Here is a 17,615-nt window from a genome sequence, read left to right as displayed (position 1 = left end):
ATGTGTGCCTGTTACGTGGTCGTAGATAGAGCCACGTTTCCCTCTCCGGGGTACGCCCGTCTTCCTTTCCGCCTTACAGTTCCCACATCCCGAAGAAAGGAACCACTTCTTTTCATCTTTGTTGATCTGGTGAGCGGAGTGGTGCTGTTTTAAGTTGTATATCTGTAAGCATCACTCCGTTCGATCATTGTTTCATGTGTGTAGAGGGGACTCGTATTTATTCTCTGAGCTGAGTGGTCTTGGCCCAGTTTTTCTTTGGCTTTCAAGTGTCCTAGTAACTTGGGCGGAGGTGGGGAGGCAGTTCCCCCCCCAAATAGGTGTTATGGGTGCAGGATTAAAAACTAGCTTCCCTCAGGGTGCAGCAGGCAGGGAGTGGGGGAGACGCTGACTGAGGTTGGCTCGTTCCCCTTTGTAGCTGTAGGGTGGGAATATCCTGTGCTCTTGGAACGCCCCATCTCTGATGCCGTTTTTTTTTTGTTGTTGTTGTTGTTTTGTTTGTTTGTTTGTTTTAAGATTTTATTGGGGAAGGGGAACAGGACTTTATCCGGGAACAGTGTATACTTCCAGGCCTTTTTTCCAAGTCAAGTTGTCCTTTCAATCTCAGTTGTGGAGGGTGCTGCTCAGCTTCAAGTTGTTGTTCTTTTAGTCTTAGTTGTGGAGGGCGCAGCTCAGCTCCAGGTCCAGTTGCCGTTGCTAGTTGCAGGGGGCACAGCCCACCATCCCTTGCGGGAGTCGAACCGGCAACCTTGTGGTTGAGAGGATGCGCTCCAACCAACTGAGCCATCCGGGAGGCAGCTCAGCTCAGGTGCTGTGTTCAACCTTATTTGCAGGGGGCGGAGCCTACCATCCCTTGCGGGACTCGAGTTGAACTGGCAACCTTGTGGTTGAGAGCCCGCTGGCCCATGTGGGAATCGAACCGGCAGCCTTCGGAGTTAGGAGCATGGAGCTCTAACCGCTTGAGCCACCGGGCCGGCCCTCTCCGATGCCTTTTGCTTAGTCATATTCTCGGGTGTGAAGTTGACAGACTTCTTTCTAATGTTCTGCCCACGGCTTCCTGCCCTTCCGACCTAGGTCCCCTCTGGTCTTCATCTCGTTGCTTTGAGCTCCGGGTCAGGCCGATTGGTGGCTGGGTAACAGGTCCGTTGGCCTGGAAGTCCCTTTCCTTCGTCTTCACCCTCTTCCCTTCAAGGCCAAGTGCTAGCTCTGTGCTCCCCCAGCCCCCAGAACATGCCCGCTTGCCCTTGGGACGGCTGGGACCAGGTCCTTCCATGACCAGGCCCCTGCCCGTGTCCCCCCACACGCCTAGCACATGTCCTGTCCATGGCCAGGGCTTAGGCTGTGTTGTGGTGCAGGCCTGAGACATAAGCACACAGTACTGCTCTCCACGCAGGGGGGCCCGGTGCGGGGCACCCTGAGTTACCAGCAGGGTGGCAGGTGAGGCCCCTCTCTCCTTCACAGGGGACACCTGAATGTCACCGTCAGGATGCCTGGTTCCTTGACTAACTCGTTTTCACCCTCCTGACAATTGGCAGAAGGAGCAGCTGAGCACAAAAGGCCGGCCCTTCCGAGGCATGTCTGAAGAGGAGGTGTTCACTGAGGTGGCCAACCTCTTCCGGGGCCAGGAGGACCTGCTCTCTGAGTTTGGACAGTTCCTGCCTGAAGCCAAGCGGTCCCTGGTGAGTATAGAGTGCCTACCTGGCCGGGGGGCTACCTCCTCAGTTGGAACCCCGTGCCTCGGTGCAGCCCCCAGGGCCAGGCCAGGCTTGTCCGACCCCCCAGGACATACTGGGTTTCCCCAGGAACCACACAGGGTACAGATGTCCTCAGGCCTCCAGGGCAGACTTCTGTCACAGGCTCCACCTCCACGTCAAGCTGGAGTAGATCCTGAAGATGGCTTCTCTGTACGGACAAAGGGACCTGGTATTCCTCCAACCTGCTCAGGACTGCAGAGCCGCCCACCTGTAACCAGGGCCCGGTGGACAGGTGCAGGAAGGTTGGGCCCAGCACCTCCCCCTCTCGAGGGACCCGGTGGGGCTGGGCTGAGGCTTGGCAGTCACTGGGGGGCAGAGAGCAGAGGATGGGCCTGGGACGGGCGGTGAGGGTGCAGATTGCACTGCTGTAGCCTGAGGCCTCGGGGCTGCCCTTTCCATTCGTTCATTTCCATGAACATAAGGCTTTAAAAAAAAGATGAAGTAAAATTCACATAACGTAAAAGTCACCATTTTAAAGTGTATCATTTAGTGGCATTTAATGCATTCACAATGTTTTGCAAATATTACCTCTATCTAGTTCTGGAACACTTCCATCACCCCTAAAGTAGACCCTGCCCCCATGAGCAGCCCGTGACAGCCGCCAATCTGCTTTCTGCCTCTACGGATTTACCTATCTGGACATTTCATATAAATGGGATTATGCAACATGTGGTTTTCTTGTGTCTGGTTTCTCTCGTGTCAGTGCTTCATTCCTCTTCATGGCTGAGTAATAGTCCCTTGTGTGATGGACCACTCATTTGTTTATCCGCTCATCCGTTGGTGGACATTTGGGTCATTCCCACTTTTTGGCGATTGTGAGTAGTGATGCTTTGCACTGCTGGGTACGAGGATTTGTTTGAGTCCCTGTTTTCAGTTCCTTGGGTTCTATACCTGGGAGTGGAATTGCTGAGTCATATCATAACTACGTTCACACGTTTAACTTTTTGAGGAACTGCCAAACAGTAAACAGTTTTCCATAGCAGCTGCACCCTTTTATGTTTGCTAGCAATATTCTAGAGTTTCAGTTTCTCCACAACGTCACCAACACTTGGTGTTTTCTTTTTTTGATTATAGCCTTCATAGTCTGTTTGAAGTGGTATCTCATTGTGGTTTTGATTTGCATTTCCCCTATGACTGATAAAATGGAGAATCTTTTCAGGTACTTATTGGCCATTCTTATATCTTTTTTGGAGAAATTTCCATTCAAGTCCCATTTTTCAGTTTGTATGTCTTTGTTGTGCAGTTGTAAGAGTTCTTTATATATTCTGGACACCAGACCCTTATCAGGTAGTTTCCTTCATTCTGTTGTCTTTTCTCTTCCTTCTTAGTGTCCTTTGATGCACGGAAGTTTTAAATTTTGATCAAGTTCAATTACCTATTTTTTGTTTTGTTGCTCATGCTTTTAGTGTCAAATTTCAGAATTCATTACCAAGCCTGCTGAGGTCAGGAAGGTTTCTCCCTATGTTTTCTTCTAATAGTTTTATCGTTTTAGCTCTTATATTTAGGTCATTGATCCATTTTGAGTTACTAGTATTTGTATATGGTGTAAGGTAAGGGTACAACTTTATTCTTTTGTGTGTGGTGATCCAGTCGTCCCAGCACCATTTGTTGAAGAAACTGTTCTTCTGTTCCCATTGAAGGGGCTTATCACCCTTGTGGAAAATCAGTGGCCACAGTTGTATGGGTTTATTTCTGGACTCTTCATTCTAATCCACTGATCTCCATGTTTGTCTTTATGCCAGCACCACACTCCTCTGATTACTGTAGCTTTGTGGTAAGTTTGAAATCAGGAACTGTGAGAACTTTGTTCTTCTTTTCCTAGGTTGTTTCGGCTATTCAGGGCCCTTTGCAATTCCATATGAATTTGAATATCACCTTTTTCATTTCTGTGAAAAAGGCCATTGGGATCTTGATAGGGATTACATTGAACCTTTCAGCTATTTTGGGGAGTATTGACATCTTAACAGTATGAAGCCTTCCAATCCACGAACATGTGGCATCTTTTCATTTATTTAAATTGTCAATTTCTTCCAGCAGTGTTTTATATTAGGTTGGTGCCAAAGTAATTGCGGTTTTTGCAGTTGTTTTTAACCTTTTAAGCCGCAATTACTTTTGCACCAACCTAATAGTTTTCAGTATACACATCTTGTACCACCTTGGTTAAATTTATTCCTAAGTGTTTTATTCTTTTTGATACTATTGGAAATGGAATTGTTTTCTTTTTTTTTTTTTACAGGACTTTATTGGGGAACAGTGTGCACTTTCAGGACTTTTCTCCAAGTCAAGTTGTTGTCCTTTCAATCTTAGTTGTGGAGGGTTCTGTTCAGCTTCAAGTTGTTGTCCTTTCAGTCTTAGTTGTGGAGGGCGCAGCTCAGCTCCAGGTCCAGTTGCCGTTGCTAGTTGCAGGGGGCACAGCCCACCATCCCTTGCGGGAGTCGAACCGGCAACCTTGTGGCTGAGAGGACACGCTCCAACCAACTGAGCCATCCGGGAGCTCAGCGGCAGCTCAGCTCAAGGTGCCATGTTCAATTTTAGTTGCAGGGGGCAGAGCCCACCATCCCTTGCGGGAGTCGAGGAATTGAACTGGCAACCTTGTGGTTGAGAGCCCGCGCTCCAACCAACAACTGAGCCATCCGGGAGGCAGCTCAGCTCAAGGTGCCATGTTCAGTCTTAGTTGCAGGGGGCAGAGCCCACCATCCCTTGCAGGACTCGAGGAATTGAACTGGCAACCTTGTGGTTGGGAGCCCACTGGCCCATGTGGGAATCGAACCAGCAGCCTTCGGAGTTAGGAGCACGGAGCTCTAACCGCCTGAGCCACCGGGCCGGCCCCTGGAATTGTTTTCTTAATTTCATTTTTCAGTCATTCATTACTAGTGTATAGAAACGCTACTGCTTTCTGTATGTTAATTTTGTATCCTTTAATTTTGCTAAATCCATTTATTAGCATTAATCGTTTTTGTGGATTCACTAGGATTTTTCTATAGAGCAGATCATGCCACCTGCTAATAAAGATAGTTTTCCTTCTTCCTTTCCAATTTAGATGCCTTTTATTTCTTTTCTTTTCTTTTTTTATTATTTTTTTGCCTAATCGCTGTAGTGTAACCTGCAGTCCTGTGTTGAGTAGAAGTGGTGAGAGCAGGCGTCCTGATCTTAGAGGAAAAGCTTTCAGTCTTTCACTACTGAGTGTGCTGTGAGCTGTGGGTTTTTCCCAAACGCCCTGTATTCAATTGAGGAAGCTCCCTTCTCTTCCTAGTTTGTTCACTTCTGTTTCCTTTTTTCATCCTTCTTCTCCTCTGCCCTTGATGACCACTTGGGTTGTAAGCGGACCCCCCGCTTACAGGAGGATCCCCCTCCCCTGCCCCGTGCTGGATGCAGCACCAACAGCTCTCCCAGGTCTGCTTGTGAGTGAAGATGCAGGGGGAACAGGGCTGGGTGACAGCGGGTCTCAGAGGGGATCAGGGGCCACAGGTGTCTGGGTTTGGACGCTGTGAAGACTCTTGGTCCAGGCAGATGGACTTCAGGGCATGGGCTGGGGCTTGTCCCCATGTCACTGTCTCCAGGACACAGCACTGTCCCTAAGCAGGGATGCCTCCAGGAAACCCTTCCTGACTCCCAAGTCAGAAAGGCTCTGTGTCCATCAGTGGGGCTGACATCAAGTCCCGGAGCCAGAGCCCATCCTTCCAACCTGCCTGGAACCTCAGGCATCCTCAGAGAGTTGAGGGGTTTGGCAGAGCCCCGTGAGCACCCAGCCCGGGCCGTAGCACTTGCTCAGCCTCCTCAGGCACGGCAGGTGGGCTTGAGCCAGTCACATCATCTCCTAGGCCTTGTTTCGTTCTCTGGCACGGGACTGACAGGTCGTCCTGCTCGAATGGGGACTCGGCAAACCGTTGTCCTTCAGTCACCTCGTGCAGGGCCGGGCACATGCTCAGTGCTCCATCTTTCTCCTCCATTCGTCAAAGGTCTCCCTGCCTCCCTAGAAGCTTGAGCTGCATTCTGTCTGTCACACTCAGTGAAGCCCCATCTTGCCCCCTCATGTGCTTATGGATTCTTTGAATCCCATTCTCTTAAATCTGGGTCTCACATCTCAGCTCTGACCTTGACCTTGGCAGCTGTTTCCCTGAACTCTATCCCCACAGGAAGGTGAGTGCACAGTGACATCCCCGGCCGGCCTTCTCAGAGCCACTGCCTTAGTGCTGAGTGGTCCAGCGGCAGCCCACCCTCATGGCTACAGGGAAGAAAGGCTGGCCAAGTGCCCTGCCAGCTTTTGCTGCTCTGGCGGAGGCCAAGGGGCCAGGAACATGCCCTTTCTCCACACACCAGGGAGGCTCAAGAGAGCAGCCCTGCCTTGATGGGAGGTGGTGGGTGCAGCGCCTGGAGCAAAGGGCTCATGATCGCACACCTGGTTCGTGTCTCCCTTTGTCACCTTCTAGCTGCAGAAGCCTTAACAGGTCACTTTCCCGAGCCTCAGCTCCTTCATGTAGGAAGTGGCGATGGACACGTCTTCCGCTAGGCCGCCTGGAAGACTCCTTAGGGAAGGGCCTGGCCAGGGTGAGCCCGGGGCTGTGCTAGGGTCCTGCCTTTGCTGAGCTGTGAGCAGAACCACCCTGGGGGTTGATATCACAGGTAGGGAGCCCCATCGCCTGGGGTTGTAGGGAGCAGTGCACAGCAGACACCAGGTAACCGATAAAACTGTTAGGCCACACTGCTCGTCCCAACTCTCAGAAGTGTTTTGGCAAGGGCTATCTTAGTTCCGTACATTTTCATCTTGGTGGTGATTGTTCAAGCACTGCCGTGTCTCCCCGAAAATAAGACTGGCTCTTATATTAATTTTTGCTCCAAAAGACACATTCAGACTTATGTTCAGGGGATGTCATCCTGAAAAATGCTAGGGCTTATTTTCCGGTTAGATCTTATTTTCAGGGAAACACGGTAGGTCTAGAGCAGGTGAGTGGAGCCTATTGTCCTCTGATGGCTGTGGTTACAGCGCCCCCTGGTGGGCACAACTGGGAATTTTCAAAGTTGGACTGGATAAAGCCCTCCCTAAAAAATATAAGCATTTCCCTCAGAAAACTGCCTACCCACACAGTTTCTTTAAATGGTATTTGTTGTCAATTCAGCAGAGTTTTTTAGTGTATATTGGGTGATTAGAGCTATCTCACACATTTAAAAAGGTTGAATTATTTTTTAAATTATTAGAAACACCCATGTACAATCTGTTACATAAAGTGATCTTTATGTTCACGGTCCTTTATATTAATTTTTGGATTTCTATTAAAACTGCAGGGAAAAAAACCAAAGATGAAATTTGATACTGTCCTAATTAAACTCAAGCGTTTGGCCTAAATCAAACTTGGCAGATGTTTTCCTATGAAGGACCAGATAGTATCTTAGACTTTGCAAGCCAGGCAGCCTCTGTTGCAAAGACTCAATTCCGCCATCCTAGTGGGAAAGCACCCTTGGATCATGTGTCAATGAATGGATGTGACTGTTTGCCAATAAAACATTATTTAGAAAAACAGGTCGAGCATGGTGAGTATACCGCTGCCAGCAGAATGGGCTTTGGGGGTCGATCTATCTCAAATGCTCACCAAGTGGGATAGTTAGCTAATGCTGTTAACTCATGTTGCCCTTGCACCTTTGGCGTCCCCATCCCACTCAGTGCTTGTTATAGTGTCACCCGCCTGCCTCCTTGGTGTTTCCACCTGTTTTGGCATCTACAAAAAGATGAAGGAGAATTTTTCCACTTAAGGTTCTTGGAGCAACTTTGAATCTTTGGATAACTACTCTCCAAAGAAGTTTGTCCCCTAAGGGACAAGTTTGGCCTGTAGTTAACCATAGGACTTTATTATTGTCATTCTAATTATTATAAAATTGTATATGTTCGTGAAAAAATCGAGTATCAGTAAGACAATTAAGTATGAAAAGTAAATTTCCCTTCTTATCTTCAGTTTCCCAGTTACTCTGCTCAGAGTTAAACACTCACAAGTATCTTATAGTATGTGTCCTTCCAGAAATTTCCTCTGCATGTGCAAAGAAATATTTATCCTTATTTTAAAAAATGGCACACTGTTCTGCCACTGGGGTTGTTTTTCTCCTGTTTCATGTAAGAATATCAGGTATGCCCATCCCTAGCAGTGACACAGAGACACAGAGCTCACGCTGGTCTGATAGATGCTGCTGTTTTGTTGGACGCTGCATGATTTGCTCACCCAGCCCACGCTTTGGGTTAACAGCATGTCATTCGTGTGTTATCTCCAAGTCCAGGTCCCTGGTGGGGTGATTTCATGTGCCCCCTGGCCCTGCACACATCTTGCAGAAGAGATGCGGTCCATCTACCCTCCCCTGCCTGCTCCAGCTTTCCAGCACATTCGCATAGATGCACATTCTGACTAGATTCTTCCAGAACTGTTCTTTGTAAATATTGCTAACACTCTATAGATACCCCGCTTGGGACGAACATCTCTGACCCGTTAATTCATGGTGGACGTAAACGACCAGCAATGAGTCCCCACTGAGTGATGACACTGCCCCCCGGAAGTATTTTCGCATTCACAGGAGCAGTACAAACTTGGCTGGAGGCCCCTGAGTGACCTGGCGGCTCTCCGCTGCTTCCTCTTGCTGCCGGGGCTTTGCACATGCCAGTCTTTGTCGGAAATGCTTTTTCTCTTTGCGGTGCTCTTGAACCCCAGACCCCCATTATCAGTGGTCCGTCAGGTGAGCCCCACATGTCCAGGCCCAAGTCCGGTGTTTTTATCCTGAGTCCTCCCTCACCTCTCAGGACCCATCCTCCCCGGCAGCCTTCTGTGAGCCTTCTCGCAGCCTCGTGGTGTTATGCTGTGATGATCTGGGTACACTAATCTCCCCCCCAGTAAACATGAACTCCAGAGCCGCGGTCACCTCACCTGTGGACAGAGCCCCTGGCCCGTGGCAGTGCTTGCTGGGGCTGTGGGCCGAGCTGAAGGCGGTTCTGTGCACTCAGACAAATGGAGAACTGCACTGATGGGCCTGGCTGAGCTTCTGCAGTGCTAACCATCTCCTGCGTGTGTGTCCTTAGTTCACAGGAAATGGACCCTGCGAAATGAACAGTGTCCAAAAGAATGAGCATGAGAAAAACCTGGAACACGGCAAAAAGCGCTCCCGGCCCTCACTCCTCCGTCCCGTGTCAGCACCGGCCAAGGTAACTGTCAGCTGGGTGTGTAGGTCCACTAGTAGAAGACCTGAGGAGCAACATGCAGACGGCCCAAGCAGCAGGCCTGGGGCAGGGGGCTCAGTCTGGACCCCGGGATGGCTTGAAATGGACCGGCTGTGGGAGCTTGGGACGTCAGCTCACCTCTGAGGTAGCTGTTCATCTGTTCCCCCAACTCACAAGATTGTTGTGAGGAGTGTTACCTCCCTCCTGCAGAAACAGGATGTAATGCTCCATCTGTTCCTTTTCACAATCACTACTCTTTCATAGGCAAGGTCCCTGTACAGTTGTGCAGGTTGGTCACTGCACAAGGTGCCCTGCTGAGGCATGAGAGGGGCTGAGATCCAGCTCCTGTTGCACTCATCACACATGATAGTGATTTTCTAATTCCATCATTCCTTGTGCATATGCTAGGTGACTTTTACTATAAGGGTGGGCTTTCTCTTTATCCCCATTTATTTAGTTACCTATATCACCATGGACTTCGGGTTATAATCCATGACTATCAGTTTATCTTGATGCCCAGACTGTCCCAGATTTGGCCAGTGGGGCCCCTCGTTCTGGCTCCTATGTCCTCTTGACACATCCCGTCATTCTTCAGGCACTTCGGAGATGGTTCTGTAGCATCCCCAATGCCTCAGGTGTACAGCCAAGCTTAGGTCCTAGTCCAGCTTAGAGACAAAAGTCTTCACAGAGATTTAAAACCTGGACTTCTCTAGGATCCCACTAATGCTGTCCTCTTCCTGTCCCCTTCCCGTCACCATCACGGCCCATGGGACAGGACAGACAGCAGAGGTGTCTGGTACTGTATCCAGGGGCACCGCTCCCTTACGGTTTCAACTTGATGATGCTCCTGCCTATTATCAAAATCCTTAAGCTGCTGAGATTTAGACCCCAGGTTGTGGGTAGGGTGGTCATGTGACCTTTATCTTTCACTGGGTCACGGGTGGAGGTGGGTGGTCCTGAGAAGTTCCTCTGGGGGGGGTCCCGGGCAGATCTCATCCAGCGTCCCATGATGGTTCCCATCAGGAGAGCTTGGTGCGAGAGCTGTCTTGACTCTGACAAAGAAGAACAGAGGGGCTGCCTGTAGGATACGCAGAGCACTGACAGCACAAATTTCTCTCCACAGAAGAAAATGAAACTGCGTGGTACCAAAGACCTGTCAATTGCCGCTGTGGGGAAGTATGGGACTCTGCAGGAGTTCTCCTTCTTTGACAAGGTGACCCTTGGGGCTCAGATGTGCAGAGCAGGGGCTCCTGGGAAGGGAACAGGTGGAGATGGGAGCTCTTGGGTGGGACTAGGAGGAGGGGGCTGGCACCAGCTTTCACAGGAGAAGGGAGTGTGTGCCATCATCGAGCACGTGGTGGATGGTGGGCAAGAGGCAGCAGAGCTCAGGTTCCAAGCGGATATAAGGACACATCTGCCGCTCCTCAGCTGTGTGGCTCTTCTAAAGCAGGGATGGTCCTGGGATTGGCACCCAGGGTCAGTGGGCCGAGCCAGTGAGATGACCCCATGCTCATGCTGTCTTAGCTACAAATGGCTGCACAGAGAGTATTGCCCTGCACACCACAGCCAGTCGTGTTAGAGCATGCATGGGTCGGTGACTCTGTGTGCGCCTAGTGATGTCTGAACCAAGTGGGCGAGGGAGCAAGGGTTGGGCCCGGCCTGCAAGGCCCCCTGACTTGCTCTCCTCACAGGTGCGCAGGGTCCTGAAGAGCCAGGAGGTCTATGAGAACTTTCTCCGCTGCATCGCGCTCTTCAATCAGGAGCTGGTGTCCGGCTCTGAGCTCCTCCAGCTCGTCAGTCCTTTTCTAGGGTGAGCAGTACTACCCCAGACTCCTCACAGGGGTTTTATTTTTGTACACTCTGTCCACCCTTCTTTGGGCTATCGCTTTTGAAAAACAATAGGTGTTTTTTTTCGATGTGGTCTTTAAGTAGAAATTGTTATGGAGCTTGTTACAGGTTCCCTTGCAGTTGTAAGGAAGAACACAGATCCTAGGACCCCTTCTGTCCATGGTAACATCTGAAGTCAGCACCACAACCATGATGGTGACGTTTGGGCAACCCACCCATCCTTGTAGGTTTCCCTGTTTTGTGTGTGTGTGTAGCTCTTATCACCTGGGAAGGGTCGTGTGTCCACCACGACAGTCAAGGTACTCAGTGGCTCCAGAACCATAAGGGTCCTTGTGCTGACCGTTGCTGCCCATGCCCGCATCCTTCTTGTTCCCATCCTTGTCCGGCCCCAGGCCCCTGGCAACCCCTCATCTGTGCTCCTGCTCTAACTTACATAACAAAAGTGTTATATAAATGGAATCATACAGTATGGAACCTTTCAGGACTCGCTTTTTCCACCAGCATAAAACTCTGGAGATTCTCTTAATATAGACTTCTAAAATTCTAACAAGTTGCAGGAAGAATGAAAAACTACCTAGCACCCTAGCTGCCCAGAGAGAAACCCCGTTAGCAGGTCAGCAACCAGGTTCCAGTACATCCAGTTACAGAGTGTGGGCCGCACTGTGTGGGCAAAGCCCAGGCCAGGGCAGCTGCTGGGCATGCAGGGACGTTCTAGGAGGTGAATGCGCACGCATAGTTCCTGCACAATGTGCTTTAGGAAGGGACTGGCTGCATCCCAGGGTTGCCTCCCCCTCATCAGTGCTGTCACATCGGACAGATTACTTAGCCAGTCTGACCTCAGTTTCAGAAAACTCCACACGGGCTCTTAAACCCTTAAATAGAATCTGGAACATGGTGAGCATGCATTATAGACGACTGTGCGTGACCTATTTAGCCCCAAAGACACCCTCAGGGGAGACCGCTTGGCTCTGACAGCAGGATCACTGTGCCAGCTGTCATAGTAACTGCACCCTTTCAGTAGGATTTGATAATTCATTTTAACATAAATCCAGGCGATGTTGGGGTAAATTGCATGAAAACCTTTCAATCAACATACATTATACTCGTCAGAGCATATCTACAGAGGGTGTTCCCAGGCTGTGTCTCCCATGGGAATGCTCCAGAGCAGAGCTTCACTGACAGTCTGTCAAGGGCCAAGGGTCAGGACTGCCCAACTCTGGCATTGTGCAAAAGAAGCCACAAGCAATGAGTCTGGAATAGATGTCACCTTGCCAATAAAACTTTATTTACAAAGACAAGCATGGGCAGGTTGGTTGTAGTTGGCCAACCCCGACCTCTTCCAGTCAAGGAACGTTGCTTACCTAGCGTCTGCCAGTCTAGGTCGTCTTTCCCAGCATGTTTCAAGGCCATCCTGCAAGTGGCAGGGCCTGGCTGGTGACAAAGTTTTGGGGGTGGGGGGGGTACAGATTCACTTCCAAGTGGGGCTTGGGACGCACATCTGATGCTAGGTCCCGCCTCTTGCCTCTCCTCCCTGACCTTGCATTCCGACCATCTTTATCCACAGGCATCTACACAGAGCCATTCTGAAATCTCTAGATCACTCCCAGAAAGCCCCAGGGGTACCCACTTACCATTTGTCTTTATTTCTGAAGGAAATTTCCAGAACTCTTTGCACAATTTAAGTCTTTCCTGGGGGTGAAAGAGCTGTCATTCGCCCCACCCATGAGTGACAGATCCGGGGATGGAATAAGCCGGGAAATCGACTACGCGTCTTGCAAGCGCATTGGATCCAGCTACCGGGCTCTCCCTAAAACCTACCAGCAGCCCAAGTGCAGTGGGAGGACAGCCATCTGCAAGGAGGTAGCTCCCCAGGGCTCTTGGCAGCTTGTGTGATACATGTCCCCCGTCCCCTGCAAAAACACTCATCACCCCCATGTGTCAGATGAAAGACTATCAACCCCCCAAATGTTGAATAATGGATGCTGCTGGGATTTGGCAAAAGAAAATACCTGATCAGAGATGACGGTTTCTTACCCGAGGCAATTTCGGTAAGCCACAGAGCCTGCGGTGCCAGCGTAGGCTTTGGCACATTCCTCCATCATTTTGCCTTAATTTATTCTTGCCATAAGTGCTCTGTTCCAGTTCACTGCCCTCAGTATGTTTCCTTTTAGCTTGACCATTGAACACTCCTTTGGGGTTAGTGGACCGGCTGTTACTGTGTTTCCAGAATTCAGGAGTGCCTGCTGGATTCCAAAGTATAGTCCAGGTGTCAGCAGACTATGGCCTGTGGGCCAAACCTGCCAAACCCAATCTACCTGTTGTGTCTGTCAAGTTTTATTGACACACAGCCACGCCCATTAATTTACATATTGCCTGCTGCTGCTTCACTGGACAAAGGCAGCGCTGAGTAGTCCTTGCAGACCACGTGGCCCACAAAACCTGAAATATTTATTATCTGGCTCTTTGCAGAGAAGGATTGCCTTACCCCTGAAGTAGCATTTGTTCACTTAGTCAAAGTCACGTTTCCTCTTAAGGCCACTTTAAAATTAATTTTACTATTTGTATGAGAAGGGGATTTCCTGTCAAATCAGGATGGTATTACTCCCATATCAACAGTCCTGGCCGCTGGGGGCCATCATGTCAATAACAGTGTTTCCTCTTGACGCAGGTGCTGAATGACACCTGGGTCTCCTTCCCCTCCTGGTCAGAGGACTCCACCTTCGTGAGCTCCAAGAAGACTCCCTATGAGGAGCAGCTGCATCGCTGTGAGGATGAGCGTTTTGAGGTGCGTGTGCTAGCACTGGGGGCCCTCTCAGCGGCCCTGAGTCCTAGCCAGGATTGGGGGGGCCCAGGTGCATGCTGTTCCCCTTCCCCCCAGCCCCCTGTCCCTGCCCTCTCACTCTCCCCCGGCTCATCTTCCTCTCCCTGAGATGTATCCTGACCTCCTCAACAAGTCTCCTTTCAAGTATCGGGTGCCAGTGCTTTCCAACAGGGCAGCTTCTGGCAGGTCCCTTTTCTGCCTTGCTTTCCTCTGGGCTAGCTGGGCAATGGTACTTTTTGTTTTCATTTTTAAGATACAAGTATATATATTTGAACTTAATTACTTGAAATAAAATGACGTTAGCTTAAGTTAATTTTTTCCAATTTTTGTGAGATCATTATAGGTTCACATGCAATGTAAGAAATAACAGAGCAATCCAGGTTCCCTCCCCCAATGGTCACAGCTTGTAGTCCGTCACAGTATGACAGCCAGGACAGTGACGTTGACACATCTGCCCAGTGGGACTATATTTGTATGTGTGCATGTGTGGTGTGTGCGTGTGGATTCGGCTCTGTGCAGTTCTCCCCCCTGTGGAAGTTCATGTATCCAGCCCCACCGCCAAGATACTGAACAGCTCCCCACTACTAGGACCCCTCATTCTGCCCTTTATAGCCCAGTGTCCCCCTCCTGGCCCCATCCTGGCCCTGACCCCTCGCCACATTGACCTGCCCTCCATCTCTCTCTCTGTCATAAATGGAAGCACACAGTATGTACCCTTCGGGGATTGGCTCCCTCAGCCTCTGCCCCAAGAGTCATCCAGCAAAACGTGCTCTTGATGCCCCTGAAGGGAGTCAGCCAGCAGTGAGCATCTCCCGGGCGCCCGTCCCTGAGCACCAAGTCCTGCATTTGCGCCTCCCTAGGAAGATGCCAGCCCGGTAATCAGGCCCCCAGACCCTCATCAGGCCCCTCCTCCTGAGGCCTGTCATCCCCCCTCAGACATGACGTTCGTTACCTCTGTCCGAGTGTCCCTTCTGCTAGCCCAGGCCCTTCCCTGCGGCCCCCAGGACCAGCCGCATGGCCGACCGTTCTTGCCTTCCTCTCCATAGTTAGACGTAGTCCTGGAGACCAACCTGGCCACGATCCGGGTGTTGGAAAGCGTACAGAAGAAGCTGTCCCGGATGGCGCCAGAAGACCAGGAGAAGTTCCGGCTGGATGACTGTCTGGGGGGCACGTCAGAGGTGATCCAGCGTCGTGCCATCCATCGCATCTATGGCGACAAGGCTCCGGAGATCATTGAGAGCCTCAAGAAAAACCCTGTCACCGCCGTCCCTGTCGTCCTCAAAAGGTGTCCTCAGCTTCTGGCTGCCCCGCCCAGCACAGGGGCCCCGTGGGAGCTCATTAGTGCTGTTTCTCACAGGCGTTAGCAGAAGGGGTGTCTGTGGGGTCTCAGGCTGGCTTACTAGAGTTTCCATTTTTCCTTCATCTCCCTGTTCTCCTGAGAGACAAGCACGGTTAATGGTCGTCTGTGTCCTTCTAGCACATTCCACCACAGACATAATCAGATCTGAACGTGAAGAGTGGGAACTATACCGTGGCTTGCCTTTTGTTTCAGAAGACGTCTTAGGAGCCCTTCTATGCTAGTGAGCAGGTGTCAGTCGATTAAGTGGTGGCCCTCAGTCGGGTGCTGTGCTCGGCCCTGGGGTTAGACAGCCAAGCGAGGCCCACACAGTCCCTTCCCTCATGGGCGCAGAGTCGAGCCAATAGCTCTACAGGGCGTGGTCAGCGGCAGGAGCCAGGCCAGGGTTCTGGCAGTAACACTGTCTGCGTTGGATCTCCAGAGCCTTTGCCTCCTCTCTCCCTCCCTCTATTCAACACAGAACCCCGTACACAGACAGGTCGGGAGCTGGCTGTCCCGAGTTCAGAATGCGTTGGCTGGTGTGGGTGGACAGGCTGGTCCTGTGCAGGACGACTCAGGCAGGCGCCCCAGCTTCTCCCCATGTGGTCCCTGCGCTGAGCCCTCTGGTCCCTGCAGGCTGAAGGCCAAGGAGGAGGAGTGGCGGGAGGCCCAGCAGGGCTTCAACAAGATCTGGCGGGAGCAGTACGAGAAGGCATACCTCAAGTCCCTAGACCACCAGGCCGTGAACTTCAAGCAGAACGACACCAAGGCCCTTCGCTCCAAGAGCTTGCTCAATGAGATTGAGAGCGTCTATGACGAGGTAAGGCCCTCCTCTGTCCAGGTCTGAGCAGGCCCTTAGCTTCAGGCAGCACTGGGTCTCTGGGCCTCTGCTTCTGACAGTTAGGGTCAGTGGCATCGCCCTCACAGGGCCGTGTAGGGGTGAGGAGGGTTATGGCTGTGGTACCCAGACTAGGGCTGGCCGGGGGAAGGGCTGCAGCGGCTCTGCAGTTGTCAGCAGGGGTCTCTCCCCTCGCTCCCTCCCTCCCTCCTTCCCTCCCCCTATGTGGGCCTTGATGCACCTTCCTTAGATGCCTGATACTAGCAGCTTTCCCTTCTCCACCGCTGTTGTATGTCAGGCAATGGTAGAACACCCAGAAGGAGCATCCCATAACCCTCGCTCGCAGACCTTTCTGTGCAGTACTGTTATCCAGATTTTAGCAGTGAGGAAACTGAGGCATGAGAGGTGGCTCCAGTTGCAGGAGATCGGGGCTCCACCTCCAGCTGCTGCACTGTGCCCTCTTGCCAGACTTGGAACATCCAGGCTCCTGGGGCCCGAACCACAGAACTGAGGTAGGGCCCAGCTCTTGGGCTCTGAGGATCTGGACCTTTTAGAAATGCACGCAGGGAGCAAGTTACTCACAAGCGCCTGCAGTGGGAGGCCCAGCACGGAGGTGGAGGCCGCGGGATGTGGCCGTCAGGGAGGTCGGCCAGAGCTCTGACGAGTGGTGAGGAAGGGCCACTGCTCCCGGACTGTACCCAGGTCACAGAGACAGGGCAGCTTCAGTGACCGAGCACCTGCCTTGGCAGGGTCACTTATCCCCTTTATTCCTCATGTAAGCAGCCAGGGGTCATAGCTCCTCTTAGGGTGCAGAACTTAAAGGCAGAGAAGCCAGCCGCTTGAGCTAGACTTCCTGGCTCTTGAGTGGCACAGCTGGGGGTCCCTGAGAGCCTCTCCCTTCCTGCCTCCCTCGCCCTGGGGCACCCTCACCCCTGCAGGGCCCACCCCTCATCCCCTGGCTCCACCCTACAGCCCGTCCAGCCGCCTCACTTTAGTCTGCAGGTGGGCCCTCGAGGCCTGAGACCACCCCCCCACACCAGGATCCACGGTTCATCATCAAATTGGGGGTGATAATATGGCCCAGCAGACTCACCACTGACCTTTCAGTTCCTTGGCTCTTTCCCTGGGGGCAAAGCGGGGAGGGACGTTTGGCTGATGAGGGGAGGCCCAGGCCCTGCCCTCAGGAGGTCCCACCTATACAGGGTTGGAATCCACACTCACTTTTCCCAAAAGCCTGCGTGAGCCCCACGTCAGGGGCTGACATCAGGCAGCTCGAGGCGGTCTGGGGGAAGTCGTGGTTGTCTTCATGTGTGGGGAAGAAAAATCATTAGCTAGATAATGACCGAAGGGAGGGGTGAACCCAGGGACCAACCCAGTTCTGCAGGGAGAAAGCAGACAGGTTCATACAAAGGTCCTGTGCACAGCAGAACAGAGCTCATTGCCCCTGAAGCATCAGTGGAGGGGCACCGGATGCCCTGAGGCCGGAGAGGCTGCAGGGCGGCGTACCAGGTGCTGGGGTGCTCTGCTGAGCCATGTGGGGGGACCTGGAGAGGTGTGATGGTGCTGGCTGTCCTCCTCTTGGCCAGATTGCTCAATGGGCAGATGGTTGGAGTGGGCAGGTGAACGGGAGCAGGCAGGTGGCAGGCCTGTGCTGGGTGAAAGGACAGTGGAGGCTGTGGCAGGTGGGAAGGGGACAGGCAGTGTACGGGCCAGGTGTGAGGGGCTGTGGGAGGGGAGGGCTCACCGGTAAGCAGAGCCGAGTCTTCAAGGTCTGTCGAGCATCCATGAATGACTGATGGTGGGCAGAGAGGCCAGGGTCTGCCCTCAAC

General features: G+C 51.9%; 1 protein-coding gene across 1 annotated transcript in view; it reads left to right on the top strand.

Moving 5' to 3' along the window:
- The window catches only part of SIN3B (SIN3 transcription regulator family member B), a 38,254-nt gene that overhangs the window by 11,248 nt on the left and 9,391 nt on the right, over nt 1-17,615 (top strand). The window contains exons 5-12 of the mRNA XM_088792397.1: nt 1,533-1,676; nt 8,806-8,928; nt 10,067-10,156; nt 10,635-10,753; nt 12,444-12,651; nt 13,460-13,576; nt 14,659-14,897; nt 15,585-15,768. Of these exons, the coding sequence (XP_088648523.1) occupies nt 1,533-1,676; nt 8,806-8,928; nt 10,067-10,156; nt 10,635-10,753; nt 12,444-12,651; nt 13,460-13,576; nt 14,659-14,897; nt 15,585-15,768 (1,224 nt within the window). The remainder of the gene's footprint in view (nt 1-1,532; nt 1,677-8,805; nt 8,929-10,066; nt 10,157-10,634; nt 10,754-12,443; nt 12,652-13,459; nt 13,577-14,658; nt 14,898-15,584; nt 15,769-17,615) is intronic.

This window comes from Rhinolophus sinicus, chromosome 15 (assembly GCF_057876585.1).
Source record: "Rhinolophus sinicus isolate RSI-liver-muscle chromosome 15, RSI-T2T, whole genome shotgun sequence".
NCBI classification, from domain to species: domain Eukaryota; kingdom Metazoa; phylum Chordata; class Mammalia; order Chiroptera; family Rhinolophidae; genus Rhinolophus; species Rhinolophus sinicus.
Note: the sequence above shows the minus strand (reverse complement) of the source record. Positions and strands in the feature narration are given on the sequence as shown.